Consider the following 14,957-nt stretch of genomic DNA (forward strand, 5'->3'; position numbering starts at 1 on the left):
CACATTTACATTTATTTGTATATAAGACATGATTAATATATGTATATTATTAGGTATAATCAATGTCCATATCCAAAAATCAGCGTAGGCCATACCTTCATTGATGCTAACATGCTACGTAGTCGTATCGGTTCATATAGCAAACGTATTCCATAATATTGCGACATTTGATTGTACATTTATGTAAAATGACTAAAACCTCCTGGAAACACGTCTTCCAGGGTGCATAGACTGTGTGTAAATAAAACAACACACTCGACTGAAACTTGACTGAATGATTGAGAGGAGATTGAACATCTTTTTGTCCACATTTTTCCATTTGAACTTCTGTTCCATTCCCGCAGAAAGAGGTTTTGACGAGTGCGTTTAGGTTGAAATAAGGTGAGTCTGTCTCCTGCAGACCGGACAATCCTGTGATGAGAGTTGTTTTCTTGAAGTGAGTCTATGATATTTAAGAGATTTAAATAAAATTATAACATGAAAACCCTGCTGTGGTTTGTGTATTTACAACACAATGTGTTTTTGTTTACATGGAAAAGGCTTAAATATAATGCAAACATTAAAAATGACATATTATACCTCTTTTCCACAAGTGAACACATTTCTGGGGTCTTAAGTAAAAGACTGTGGCTTGTCTAAACAGCCCTGTTCAGAATGGCCGGTTTCAGTGCCTGTCCCTTTAAATAAGAATGAGCCACATTTCAGTTCACCACGAGTGCGCAGCAGTGTGAGAAGCAAAAAGGTGGGACAACTCTAAAGTGTCTGCACTCTTAGTGTCTGCATTTTAGCCCATGTTTTCAAAAGGCATCAGTATGTATATGTATGATAAGACATCTGTTAGAAATGTAAGCTCAATATTTTAAAAACTTGATTTGTGGTTAAATAAGAGTATCTGAAAAAAAATGTAAAAATACTACTTAAAAAAAAAACATACTCGGTTTATAAACAAGCAAACACTAAGTTCTCCTAAAGTAATTTGCTGTTTGCAGCATGACTCTGTGACTCCATACTTCCAGATAATTATAATACTACTACTAATAATAATAATAATAATAAAGGCTTTTAAAATGATGAAGGTAGAGAGGAAGGTGTGATCCTGACCTGAGCCGGACAGATTGGAGAAATGAAGTTTGAACACAACCAAACCTCACAATGGGTCCCATTGGTGTTGGACAGATCTTGGTCTCTCAGTAGAAAGAAGTCAATCCTCTGGTTCTCCAGTGTCCCATTTACTCCTGGGTTCCTGCCTCCATTTTGCATAGATGCCTTCTTCATAATGTCCAGTGCCTTCAAACTCCACATCTGGAGAGATGCTCTTTTCTACAGAACTTTCCTCATTAGTCCACACCACGTCCTACACAAATAAAGAGGTTAACATATCATCAATTGTTATAAAACATGAATCTTTTGACAAAAGGCAAATTAATTAATTTGTCACTTAAAGTCATTAATAGCTAAAACTAAATTTACCTCATGCCTTAAACTCAAAAACAGCAGGTTTGTGAAGTGCTGGTTTTTGGAAACCTACCACAATTAGTTCAATAAATGTTGCTGAAAATCTACAGGGAAAGAGTGTAAAATGTGTCTGAGCATTTATGCGTGATGCAAACTTTCTAAGAAGTTTCTAAACCCAGTTGCACTCTCTGTTGTGCCGTAGCCTTTAGACGGCTGCAGTAGTCCATATTTCTTTCTCTCTGTGATTCTTGAAGTGGAATAAAGAGGAGATCCTTTGATGAATAGATTTATTTTGCAGAGGTCACACTGATTCTGACCTGAGAGTCAGAATTTATCAAGTTAGATCTTGATTATGCACAATCAAACTTATACTGATTCATATTCACAGAAAGCACACACATACCTCATCTTGCTGCTGTAGGTACTTCTCTGCATAATCCAACATCCGCTTCTGTGTGGCAGCTTGATTAAAGTATCTTTCTGCTTCCTGTGAACATTGAAAAGTTCTCCAGTTCTAAACTGTTTATTTAATGCAACTGGGCAAAGTCTCTAAATTACAATTAAATTCATTCTTGGTTCCACACAACCTTTTTAAATATATGAAATTCAAATTAGAAATGGCTCGGAGGCCCACTGTTTTTAAATACCTCTCTCCGTCTCGCACACACACTCACACACACACTTTATCAGTCATAATTATCTGCCTTCTTTGAGCTCTTCACTACTAGTCAGCTACTGATCACAGCAGCACAGTTGGCTGAATATTTTCGACTGAAATATTATGAATTAGTTAGAGATAAACAACAAAGGGTTTAGCTCATTCTATGTTTTGAACACCACTAAAAATATATGTTCAGATATTTGTTTACTCTTTTTAAAATCAAACACCTTGAGATTTGCTCCTTGGAATGTATTATAAAGAGCCAATTGCTATATCACAGGCAATATTTAAATGTACAGTCTGGTATATTATCGCCTTAATAGAGCTGACCGGTCGTGGGTAGAAGTGCCGCTGCTGTAGACCCCACTGCTGCCTGTATGAGTGGTAGTACTTCATATTTTGCTTCATAACTTCATCAGTAGCGTCAAACAGCATGTAGCTGGAAGCACATGGCACAGCACTGCGAGCATCGTTCACTACACAGAGAGAGTGGAGAGAGTAGAGTAGAGAAAGAGTAATATTGCATTAGAATGATGCATTCAGTTTTATTATAACTTGGCAAATATCAAGCAATGACTGACTCACTGCAGGGACACTTACGTTTGTAGTAGGCAAACTGGAGGTAATGGTACATAGTGGCCACAAACTTCTCCACAAAGAATCCTCCCACATTGGGCTGCAGGTTTTCCTCACATTTGACCTTACATCTTAGAGCCTCAATGCAGGCGTCTGAAAAAGACACACACTTTTTGGTCCAAAGGCTGTAGTCACTTGGTTATCCAGCGTTTTCTCTGAAATGAAGAGGATTAATAAAGAGTTTTGTGCAGTAAGAGCTACTGTGGTTCTGGGATAACTTTAGAATATATGTTGGATGGTTTTCTAAGTTCTGAAGATAATACAAACTCTGTTTCCACAGGTGAACGTGTCCACACTGAGTGCACCTTAAAATGGCTTAAGTCACTAGTAATACCTGGGGTGTCCAATTTTGAAACATACAGTGTATGCACAGTTAATGCTAATTCTGTGACACGGATCAGTCTAAAAGCTGACCAGCATGGTTTTTGCGGTCATGTTTTTGCTGGCCTTCATAGAGTACAACAACACCCTTAGAATTTCAATGGTCACATGTGCCCAAACTTTTACATACAACTGTAAGAAGGTCTATACAAACAATGATATTTAAAACAGATCAATCACCACACTGCTGTAAGATTGTTGTGAAAGAAGCTAATGCTAACCTGCTAAAGAAGCAGACAGCTCTTCTTGTCCCAACACATCGACTGTCCCCTCACAGCCGGCAGAGCACAGAGTGTGTTCATGGAGATATTCTCTCAGTGCATCTTCCATATTACCCACGGAGTCGCTGTAGTCTCCAGAGTTCAACAGCAACACAGCATTCAGGAAACTCCTCTAAACCACCACACAAACACAAATTACACTCCCTTTCTAATCACGCTACAGAAATAGGCAATTATAATATTAGGATTCTTGCCCATGGACCAAGAGGTGTGCTTAATCTGGCTCTGGCTTTTTCATTACTGTGTCATATATCTGAAGTGTTTCTGCCCGCACACTGACCTCATACGGTCTCTCTTCATAGTTGGTGATGGAGTCCTCCAGGTCAGGAATTCTGGAGTAAACTTTCATGCGCTCCACCATCAGTGTGTCATTTGGGTTTTTCTGCAGGAACGTATGCGCAGCTGATGCTGCATTCTTTGTCTCATTCAGCTGAGAATGTAAATGTGAATACAATCTTAAAATGATTATTTGGGGCTAGATGAATTTAAAGAAACAGGTCAGTAAATATCCAGCCTACAGCTCCCCCCTTATCTCAATTTGTGTAGTTAGCCATTACAAGTTTCATGACAAAAAGGTGCCTCTTTTGAGCTGTAATTAAGTTTGTTGGCTAATGCGGCTAAAACGTCATAGAAACTTAAGTATGCAAACGCTATGATAATAAGACGACATACTGTCAAAACAAGGAAAAATACTGATTTTCATGTGAAGCACTGAGTACGTAGCAGCATTTTGTGGAACAGTTGCTAAACGTGAGTAAGTATATGTGTGTGAGTGAGTCAATGAGTGTGTATTCATACCTGCTAGCTAGGTCTCTCCCCATCACAGGTTATTACCAAAATGGACAACTTAATGCAGAATATGCTTCCTCTGGGACACTTGATAAATCAAGACATTTCTTCAAACTTGCTCCTAACGCGAGATCATTGGAACTCAACACGCTTGGAGGAGAACACTAACTGCTGATTAGAGCTGGATGATATGGCCAAAATTTATAATCACAATTTATTTCTTCATTACACTCGATACGATATAATTCTGATATCGATATAAACAATTAAAAAACGCCACCAAAAAAAAAATGAAAACAACATGGCATCACCATCAAACAACCACTTTGTGTCTTTGTCAAAATTCATATTTTTAAACTAACTTTAAAATTGAGTGCAATTAACTGATGGCAGCACCTTTTAATTACAGATGCTGCAAATAATATATACTGAAAATATATATAAACATCATAGAATTGTTATTGAAACATTTTATATTGCGATATATATCAATATTGAATTATTGTCCAGCCCTACTGCTGATACAAGCATGCAGTTTGATTGCGAATTACTACTTGGTGTATAAAACTTCAATTACATCAGCCTCAGTGCTGTAAATGTGCTTTTTGGCTGAAGTGTCAGCTAATTAACACTGCAGCAGTTTCTCTTATGAAAAACACCAGCTCAAACATTTATCAGGGTCAAGTGTCAAAAATATGATGAGTGATAATATTTCACCCACCTCATGATAGGCAAAGTGTAGATACAGATACGGTGTCCGATTCTCAAAATCATCTAAAATGTCCTTCTTCAGAGGTGAGAACACGGATGGTGGGAAGCGAAGTTTGCACTTTTTCACACAGGACGCTCGTAGAAGGACGTGCCAGAAAGTCCTGAGCCCCGGGTCAGCAGATTGACCCACGGCAGGGTCACTGTCTACTCCATGTCTGCAGCTGCTGGAGCAGAAGACCACACTTTCCTTTATCAGCCGATACAGCCGGAGGCTCAGCTTCAAATACGTAATGCTTTCTTTCCAGTTCTCTGCTGCATAGTGGTCAAGGGCTTGAGTGTAAGCAAACTCAAGGGTCACTGGATAATCCTTTGAGCCATGGTCTGCAAAAACTGCTGCTGAAAACAGAATCCAGACGGTGAAAATCAAAGAAACTCTCATCACGCACGGCTGCTTGGGCTTCATAGAGCTGGACATTTGGCTGTCCTCATAACAGTATGTTTAATTATAGCCAGTCCACATTGAACCCCGTTCAGAGTCTGCTAGAGAATGGAGATGTGTAAGACAGTGTGTGTGTGTGTGTGTGTGAAAACACTTAGGGGGCTGGGGGACTTCTGAAAAATGTGCAGGGGATCATATTCAAAGAGTCAAAAGGAGGGCCGAATTCTCCAGTAACCCACGCTTGCAGTGTGTTTCACCCTGAACATAATCATCACAATAGTCCTTCCTCACGGTTTAAAGGAACATTTAACAAAGAATTTAAAGACCACCTCCAGAGAAGTTCAGTTGTTTTACCCTGTTACCTACCTACCTTGCTAGAAGACGATTAATAAGAGTTAATTAAAAAGAGTAAAATAAGCAGAGCCTTAGCTTTTCAGCTTTGAAACTATGAAACTTCAGTCCTTTAAAATGTGCCTCAAATAGGCAAATCCAGACAGCCAGGGTTTCTTACATCATAAACCTAAAGAACCAATCCTGGCAACTTGTGGAGTGGGGCCTTTGAGTAAGTGGATAATTTACCCATTCTTAAATCCCTGTAAATGTGTAACTGTGATGTTGTTCTCAAAGTATGTGTGTACTTTTGAGGGTGTGTGTGTGGGGGGACCTGAACCTGATGTTGCCAACAAGTAGGTGAAATATGTCTGACAAAGAAAAATCAGAGAAACTATTCCCTAAAACAGGGATTACACCATGGAAAATCAGGACAGAGACACTGAAAATATCTGCACCATCAACATTGATGACCACTAACATATTCTGTGATGTTGAGGTCAGGGCTCTAGGACGAGTTCTTTAGGCCCAACTTCAGCCAAAACGTGCTGTTCTTTGATTTGTATGCACACAAACAGCCATGGTTTGTTAAGTTCTGAAGTTAAAATGAGGTTTGATTTTCTCTTTCAAAGATGAAAGCGAGAGAGACCATTTTGGTGTGGTTCCGTGTCCTGAATATGTATCAGTAAGTGAACGTCTGCTTGGAACAAATGAAGAGTTTTTGTGTGATTCTCTCATCTGGGAAATTAGCAATCAAGGATTTTTGGATTCTGCTCGCTTCTGGCACTTCTACTTTGTTGAGTAATGTAATTTACCTCTTACACTGTTTCAATTAACCTTTAGTTCCTACTTCTCTTGCTAACACGCCTGGTTCCGGCTCCTGTTCTGGTAGATGCTGTATGATTTAAGACATGTCACTGCAGTCCTATGGAGAAACACTAAGGAATTTTCTGAACTCTGTGTTAGGTTTTTCCTTCACTTTTGGGGCGCATACATTCGCTGAAGTGACATGTCTGCCCTGAGAGTGGTTGGGGGTAGTTTACACAGTGAGTGGGGCTGTAGTAAAGATGTTTGCCCCCCTTCCCCAAACTGGAGAAGCTCCACGTTTACACATAGCGGGTGAAGGGGAAGGGCTTCTGACTCTCAGAAAAAAAATCTCTGACAAGAATGAATGCTTTATAAAGTCTTTTCCTCCACGATAGAAAACCTGTTAGAAAGGTAAAGCTCGGCGCTGCACTCTCTGCTTTGTTATTCACAGGGTCCTGAGTAAATAAGGGTTTTCCTTGCCCTAACTCCGGCCCGGAGATGTTTTTGAAGATGCGGCGCTTGTCTCTGAGTGTGAAGCTGAAGTTGGTGCTGGTTTTGTGGGCTTGTGTCGAGAGCAGCCCGGGCCCTGTGGGAGACATCGTCGTGGAATCATATTCCGTTCCCAAACGGTGTAAAAGAGAAGTGAAACATGGTGATTTCGTCCGTTATCACTACAACGGCACTTTTACTGACGGGAAACAGTTTGACTCAAGGTAAGACCTGGATGTTCATCCTTATTTTAAGCTCCACTTTAAATATTACCTCAGTCACATTCTGACGCCTCGGGGAGAACCGGGCTTCTTACTTCAACTTTCCATTCCACCTTAAATTATGCAGACATTGCGCCACTGGCTGAAGTTAAATTGTTTGAATTTTCTTTTCCACATTAAAAAGTGCAGCAATTTGTCGCCTTTCGGTATTTTTTTAATCAAAAGTTGGCTTCTTATTGGAATGTTTATTTCCACCTTAAATGGTGCGGAATCAGGCTATAAAAGCTGCATTATTTAAGGTGGAACGGAAAATTCCAATAAAACCAGCTTCGGTTTTCTTTATTTTTTCTTATAATTTTATTTTATATACTGAAAAATCATACCTGTCTAAAATAAAAATAGATTAAATATTCACTAATTATTCAGGAATTTTACTTTTTTTTCTAAATATATGAGTTTAAGCACCTCTTGTCACACATACATTTTAAATAATTACTTGCAATTTTTAATGCACACTTTTGCTGAGATACACCACTAAAATGTGCAGAAGTGTGTTCTCAGTAGATGTGCCCAAACTTTTGTACACAACTCCATTTCCCAAAACAACTTGGAACATCCACCATTCCCCAGCAAGAGCCGTGAAGTGCATAAAGCTCTTCTTCTGTTGGTTTAAAGTAAAATGCCAAAGCTCCAGAGTTGGAGATGTGAGGAGAAAGAGCCACATGTTCTTCTCCGGACAGAGATCATTAGAAATACTGGCTCGGTGTGTGTGAGATGAGTGTGCTTGCATGCCACGTACACACACACACACACACACAAACACAGAAGTTTGTTTTCATGTATAGTGGGGCCATTACATAGGCTTCCATTCATTTTGTGCAGACTTAGCCTTGCCTGAGGCATAAACATAATAGTATGATCCTAACTGTAAAATGTCTCCACTTTAAAATGAAATTATATACGATGTGGGACCAGCTTATGTTCTCCATAAGGAAGAGAAGTCCCCACAGTGTCAGGTAAACAACCTGACTTGTAAACAGGTCTTGGTTAATCTGCAGTTAAGTTAAACAGACGCTTTCTTTAGCAGGTTTACAAGTGACAACAACATTTATTGTACGTTGCATTTTGACCTCAAGTGATTCAGCTCTGATTCTTTAAGAAAATGTCTCACATTTTTCCATCATTGTATACATTCATTAAACTGATGTATTTTTAGTCATGTTTTAATGTCATTTAGAATGATCTTACCATGACCCTGAACTGGATAAGTGAATACAGACAATAAATGAATGAATGAATGAATGATTTTTATGAATGATTCACTTATTGAATCAACTCGGTTGTTGTGCCCTGTGAAGGACTGGCGCCCCCTCCAGGGTGTGTTCCCGCCTTGCGCCCAATGTTTCCAGGTAGGCTCTGGACCCCCCACGACCCTGAACTGGATAAGGGTTACAGATAATGAATGAATGAATGAACGAATGAATGAATATAATAACAATGTTCTATACAGACGCAGGGTTCCACTGCTTTTGGTGTAGTGTAGTGGGTAACACCACTGACTTCAACATGGCAGACCGAGTCTTTGGGCAAGGCTCCCAACAGCACTACAGTTTCTTACTTCTGTAACATGATTAACATTCATTTGCACTGGATAGGAGCGTCTGCCAAATCCTGAACATATTAACACATCTGTGTTCATTTGTGGATTTAACACTCTATATACATACACGTCTAACACAGCTTTTCTTTGTTTCATTTGCATGCTTGTTTTCATTCCTTGCCAGGCTGTAAACCTACGTTATAATCTCTCTGAGTAGTGTTCGCAGTGTTTGTGTGTGTAGGCTATGAGTTGATGCCCTGGTTTTTAAGCCTATAATTAACTTCAGTCTTTGTGTGGTCTATGGTGTGTTTTTTATTTATTACACATGGATTACATGTTTGTAAGAAGAGAAGTGATAACTAAAATACAAGCAATAAATAAATAAATTAATAAAAGTCATATGACATGGCACAAGAAAGAGAACCATATATAAGTCATTTGCATGGTATTTAAATTATGTACAGAGTTTGAACTGGACAGAGACGAATGTGCTGCAGTGGATTTTTTATAAAAAATTATTTCAGTTTGGAATTTGATGGTTTTATTTGGGACTTACATGGAAACCATCAAAGTACACAAAGTAATAAATCAAGAACGAAATCCAATTCTGTAAAATATGACATATAAGGTTAACATATTAAAAACTGACTTATTTAATAACTGTTAAAAGTAGCACTACTTCACTCCCTTGTTAACCGCTAAGCACAGATCTGAGTGCCTCTTCTTTTCCTTCCTGTTTTACAGTTATGACCGAGGTACACCATTCTTCGGGGTGGTAGGACAAGGCAGGCAGATCGCAGGGGTGGACAAAGGAGTAGTGGGAATGTGCATCAATGAACGCAGGAAGATCACGGTGCCCCCACACTTGGCCTACGGCAGTCAGGGAGCAGGTAACAGGGTTTTTTATTTCCCCATTATCCTGAAAAACAGTCGATCAGACAAGACGCACTTGGGGTCTGAATTACTAAATAGTTAAGATTAATTTAACACTTTATTTAAACACATATGTTACCTTCAATGACTAAATAATAAGCATGTAGAACAAAAGATTTAAATTTTAATAATATTTATGCAGCTTTTGGGTTATTGAAAGCATTTTGTTGTTGCTTTCTCAGATTTATGATTTTGAAACCATGACTAACAGTGGCCTAAAGTCTCTCTCTCTCTCTGTCAGGTGACACCATTCCCCCGGACACGACACTGGTGTTTGACCTGCACCTGCTGGATGTCTTTAACAGAGCGGACCAGGTGAAGACGAGAGTCATCAAAAGCAGCAAAAACTGCACACGCTCAGTGATGAAGTTGGACTTTGTGCGCTTCCACTTTAACGGCAGCCTGCTGGATGGTACCAGGTTTGACAACAGGTGAGAGAAACTGATAAACATCGAAAATAGGGCCTCTGTTGTTGTTGCTCTGGGTTCAGCACTGCAGAAACTGCACTATGTAACTTTTGGAGGAGGGTAGGTAACACCCACTGCCTTGTAGGGGAGCCCAGGAGCAAAAATAACAAAACCTTACCTTCCATTAATGTAAAGACTAGGGACATTCAGATCCAGTTTGAGTTTAATGACGTTAATATTAAACGTTGGTCGATGCAGTTAATTATGGGTTAATGGGTTTTGTTTCTTGTTTGTTGTACTTGTTGTATTCGTTGTACAGACAGTGGGTGAAAGTGTTTACATGTTTGTTTCAGATTATGATTCAATTTGTTTGATCTTCCTGATGACTTATTGATTATGGTGGATTATTAAAGGAACAATCAGCCCATATCTCCTTCATGTTATTATTACACTGCCATTATACAGACACCTAATGTCCTGGATGTCCATGGCCACCTCCATGTGGGGGACCCACTCTTTGGAGCATAAGCTTGTTAATTCCAGGACTAAAATTTGCTACATATTAGTGTTAAAAATGGTTCTGATATTGATTCTCCAGAATGTTCTCTCATTTTTTGGTGCTTTAAACTTCTAAATCACTTCATGAACCCACTAATTATCTCCCTCCATTTTAATTCTACATTTTCTCGACTTGGTTCAGTGAGCGTTGGTTAATGATCTGATCTCTGAGGGTTGGAGGTGCTTTACCACGTGTGTAAACCCATCTGAGTGTTTGTTTGTGTGTGTGTGCCGTTGCACAGACCTGTGTGTGTTGACTTTACGCTTGTATGAGCCCCGCGCAGCTACGAGCGCTCGCAGACAATGGACAGTTTGGTGGGGGAAGGCTGGCTGATCAAAGGTCTGGAAGAGGGGCTGCTGGGCATGTGTGTGGGGGAGATCAGAAACTTCATCATCCCTCCATTCCTCGCCTTCGGAGAGAAAGGATACGGTAAAGATTTCATCACAGCTGTATTTATACACTGTAAACAAAACACAAACCTGTGGTTAAATACATCATCAGTTCAATGCAAATATTTACAACAGAGAAAAACATCTTTATCTTAACTCACAAATTCAAGATACATCACCCGTCTTAAACCCAGAAGATGGCACCCTCGTGACACTGCTGTACAATGTGATAAAGCACTATAAATGTAACTCGATGACTTAGGGTCAATTAAGTTTCCCATGCTGTGTAAATGTTAATTTCAGAATGTACAGATCAAGTATGCGTGGTCCAGCAGGAGCCAAGGCTTCAAATCTCTCTCTCCACAGGTAAAGAAATCCCTCCCCATGCCACAGTAGTGTACGACATCCTGCTCGAGGACCTGCACAACCCTAAGGATGACATCACTGTGGACATCCAGGAGTTGCCAGAGCCCTGTACGCGAAAGTCCATCACAGGAGACTACATCCGTTATCACTACAACGGCACCTTCCTCAACGGGCTCACCTTTGACACCAGGTCACTTAGACACACTTTAATCTGTCTGTCTTTTCAGTGTCGTTTGCGTCCACAGATTTGGGGCAGATTTGTACAAGGCCAGGGTTTAACGCTGTTGTTTTAATGCCAAAGTTCAAGAGTGTGTTATAAAATGTGAGCGGGAACAAAACAAACAAAACAAAATGCACATTCTCCAACAATTTGAATATATATTTATTGTAATTATTTCTACATGAATTTAAAGAGCTGGAAAGTGATATCAGAATCGGATACAGTCAGATATCACTCAGCTACTGGAGTAAAATATCTATAGTCTGTTATAATCATATCACAGCTGTAACTCACTAGAAATGAATATCATATTTCTCAGAAAAGCTAAAGAGCATTGGCACAAGAAACATCTGAAATCAGCATCATATCCATGAATAAATGTATTTTTTCTTGGTGAAATTAGATTTTTTTGTTTTGAAATATTGTCAACACTTCCGCACATTTTACTGCACAACTATTGTGTATTTGCTGAATTTTACCAATTGGGAAAAAAAAAATTAACAATACGTTGCTTGTACAAATAATCTGTTTAAATTTTGTCTCAATGTTAAAGACAGGAACTGAATAGAAACTGTGCTACAAATTGTGAGAGATAGAGGTAGAGTTAGAGGCGCTCTTGGGAATGTGTATCTCCACTGTGCACTGTTCCACATTTTATAAAACATACCTCAAATCATTTGTTTTTTTCTTTTCTTCGAATATCTCACAGCTACCAGCGTAACAGCACGTACAACACATACATCGGACTGGGTTATGTGATCTCAGGCATGGACAAGGGTCTGCAGGGAGTGTGTTTGGGGGAGAAGAGGAGGATCACAATACCCCCACAACTAGCATATGGAGAACAAGGAGCAGGTACGGTAAAGATATGAATTCAAAACACTGACTATATCCTAAACTAAAAGACTAAATAAAATAAAATGAAAATAGTTTATTACAGTAGACATCATCTAGGTCTGTCAGGGTGGACATCTTTGTGGTGGACATATTGTCCAAGAAATAATTGTGATTAAACAGTATCATTATAATGAATAACATCCTTTTAAAAGCATTGAAATTTTATTAAAAATCTAGGAATATTCAGACACAATTTGAATATAAAAAATGTCTAAATAAATATATATTTTTGCCTAAAATCAAATCTAAGTTTGAGATACTGGTGAAAACTCTTGATGGTGATCATTTTTAAAGCAGTTATCCTCCGATACTGATGTTATTCACACATCATCACAATGTCTAGCCCATGACTGTTGTTTTGAACTCTCTCAGGTAAAGACATCCCTGGTTCTGCCGTGCTGGTGTTTGATATCCACGTGATCGACTTCCACAACCCAAACGACACAGTGCAGGTGGACGTCACCTTCAAACCTGAGCAGTGCAACGACTCCAGCGAGGTCAATGACTTCATCCAATACCACTACAACTGCTCTTTACTGGACGGCACCTTGCTCTTCACATCGTGAGTGGTGGCTGCTGAATTAATATTGTTCTGTAATATTATCGAAAATTACTGAGACTTTTGTAATGAAAGAAGCCATCACACCCCTCACACCATATGTAACAATGTTGAGTGATCATTACAGCCTTATTCCACAAGACATTCCAAGCCTTTTTACGGATGCTGTAAGCATTAACTGTGTTTGTGTGGTGCCATGTTTATAGGAGTGACTACGGAGCCCCTCAGGATGTGGTGCTGGGTGCTGATAAAGTGATTGATGGGCTGGATACAGGTCTGAGGGGGATGTGTGTGGGCGAGAGGAGAACCATCATAGTGCCTCCACATCTGGGCCATGGAGAGAGAGGAGGTGAGTTTTTTTTCTAGTCAAGAGAAACACATTAAACTGATACCTAGTGCCTTTTAAACATGGACGATCCCATTTGGATGACCCACTCTATGGAGCATAAACTAATACCTTCAGGCATTTTGATTCTTCATTGTTTGCTACTCCTTTGTGACTGGTGGACAGTTGAGTTTGTTGTCATTGACAACTCCCGTCTGAACCTAAACATGTTAATAATTTTGCTCCATGGGCCACAGCTAAGATCCCAGTCAATCCTCACTCAACACCTCTCTCTGTTCTCCCTCAGCGGGTGATGTTCCTGGCAGTGCTGTGCTTAAGTTCGAGCTGGAGCTGGTGTCCCTACAGAAGGGTGTTCCCGAGGGTTATCTTTTTGTGTGGCTGCAGGACCATCCAGAAGAGCTCTTCCAGGCTCTGGATATGAACCAGGATAAAGAGGTCCCCTTAGAAGAGGTGGGGTCTACATCTATATAAAAAACAAAAACAAAAAAACACTACCTTTTTGGACTCGAAAGTGTCCGTAGGTGTGAGTGTGTGAGTGAATGTGTGTGTGTCTGTGTTGCCCTGTGAAGGACTGGCGTCCCCTCCAGGGTGTATTCCTGCCTTGCGCCCGATGATTCCAGGTAGGCTCTGGACCCCCCGCGACCCTAAATTGGATAAGCGGTTACAGATAATGGATGGATGGACTACCTTTTTGTATGAAGGGCTAGAACTTACAGATCCTTTACACTAGATGGTGTTGTGTCCCTTTATATCCCTTTATATATATGGAGAAATAGCCTCGCCATTCATTCAAACCACACATGCAAACAGTTTCCTACTGTTAGCTGTTTCTATATACTTTCTTATATTTGGTTTGTTAACTTTTTTGGATTTCTTCAGGATTCAAATTAATCTTGAATAAAACACTCTTACCAAAAAAAGTAACATACAAGCTTAAACAAAAGGAAGGAAAATGAAAGTTTCCATGTTGACCTTTGTCTCTATGCTCCGTTTTCTCTTTCTTCTCTCCAGTTCTCGGAGTTCATCAAACAGCAGGTGGCAGCAGGCAAAGGTCGTCTAAAACCAGCTCAGGACCCCGAGGTCGTTATCAGCGACATGTTCAAAAACCAGGACAGGAATAAAGACGGACGCATCACTGCGGATGAGCTGAAACTGAAAGTGGAGGAAGATGCGGAGAAAGAAAATCAGCATGATGAACTCTAAGAGCGAGAGAGAGAGAGGGGAGAGTGTGTGTGAGAGAGAGATGTTCAAATACACAACTGCAGGAGGCAAGGCAACTGCCAAAAATCCAAAAATATGCAATAATATAGACTGGGTACAATCATTAATTATGTTTTTACCCAGTCTACAGGTAAATAATGACATTGATCCCTAGAAATCCTTTCAGAAACAAAAGAACTCAGGATGTGTATTTTTTTTGTTGCAGTGAAGAAGAACTTTCACACCAAAGTGTATTTGCACTGTATTTTTTATTGTTATTT

General features: G+C 39.7%; 2 protein-coding genes across 2 annotated transcripts; one reads left to right on the forward strand and one right to left on the reverse strand.

The window, feature by feature from the left end:
• Positions 1 to 309: 309 nt before the first annotated feature.
• Positions 310 to 5,389, reverse strand: LOC136691242 (endoplasmic reticulum protein SC65-like). Its single transcript, XM_066663701.1, has 9 exons — positions 4,925 to 5,389; positions 3,695 to 3,844; positions 3,355 to 3,526; positions 2,717 to 2,845; positions 2,447 to 2,592; positions 1,859 to 1,942; positions 1,102 to 1,354; positions 580 to 677; positions 310 to 442 (listed from the first exon to the last, which is right to left on the reverse strand). The coding sequence occupies exons 1-7, from the start codon at positions 5,387 to 5,389 to the stop codon at positions 1,202 to 1,204; spliced, it is 1,299 nt and encodes a 432-aa protein (XP_066519798.1). The 3' UTR covers positions 310 to 442; positions 580 to 677; positions 1,102 to 1,201.
• Positions 5,390 to 6,775: 1,386 nt separating this feature from the next.
• Positions 6,776 to 14,945, forward strand: fkbp10b (FKBP prolyl isomerase 10b). The gene is made up of 10 exons (XM_066664584.1): positions 6,776 to 7,203; positions 9,545 to 9,690; positions 9,975 to 10,164; positions 10,983 to 11,128; positions 11,455 to 11,644; positions 12,384 to 12,529; positions 12,944 to 13,133; positions 13,337 to 13,479; positions 13,763 to 13,926; positions 14,488 to 14,945. Exons 1-10 carry the CDS (start codon positions 6,989 to 6,991, stop codon positions 14,677 to 14,679), a joined length of 1,722 nt encoding a protein of 573 aa, XP_066520681.1. The 5' UTR covers positions 6,776 to 6,988; the 3' UTR covers positions 14,680 to 14,945.
• Positions 14,946 to 14,957: the final 12 nt, after the last annotated feature.

Source organism: Hoplias malabaricus, chromosome 3, assembly GCF_029633855.1.
Source record: "Hoplias malabaricus isolate fHopMal1 chromosome 3, fHopMal1.hap1, whole genome shotgun sequence".
In the NCBI taxonomy this organism is placed as follows: Eukaryota; Metazoa; Chordata; class Actinopteri; order Characiformes; family Erythrinidae; genus Hoplias; species Hoplias malabaricus.

Coding starts and splice junctions, on each gene's coding strand:
- LOC136691242 (XM_066663701.1), bottom strand. CDS start 5,389: ATGTCCAGCTCTATGAAGCCCAAGCAGCCGTGCGTGATGAGAGTTTCT. Junction 3,845..4,924: donor TACACTTTGCCTATCATGAG/GTGGGTGAAATA, acceptor TTACATTCTCAG/CTGAATGAGACAAAGAATGC. Junction 1,943..2,446: donor GGCACTTCTACCCACGACCG/GTCAGCTCTATT, acceptor CAATGTTCACAG/GAAGCAGAAAGATACTTTAA.
- fkbp10b (XM_066664584.1), top strand. CDS start 6,989: ATGTTTTTGAAGATGCGGCGCTTGTCTCTGAGTGTGAAGCTGAAGTTG. Junction 10,165..10,982: donor GGTACCAGGTTTGACAACAG/GTGAGAGAAACT, acceptor AGCCCCGCGCAG/CTACGAGCGCTCGCAGACAA. Junction 11,129..11,454: donor CTTCGGAGAGAAAGGATACG/GTAAAGATTTCA, acceptor CTCTCTCCACAG/GTAAAGAAATCCCTCCCCAT.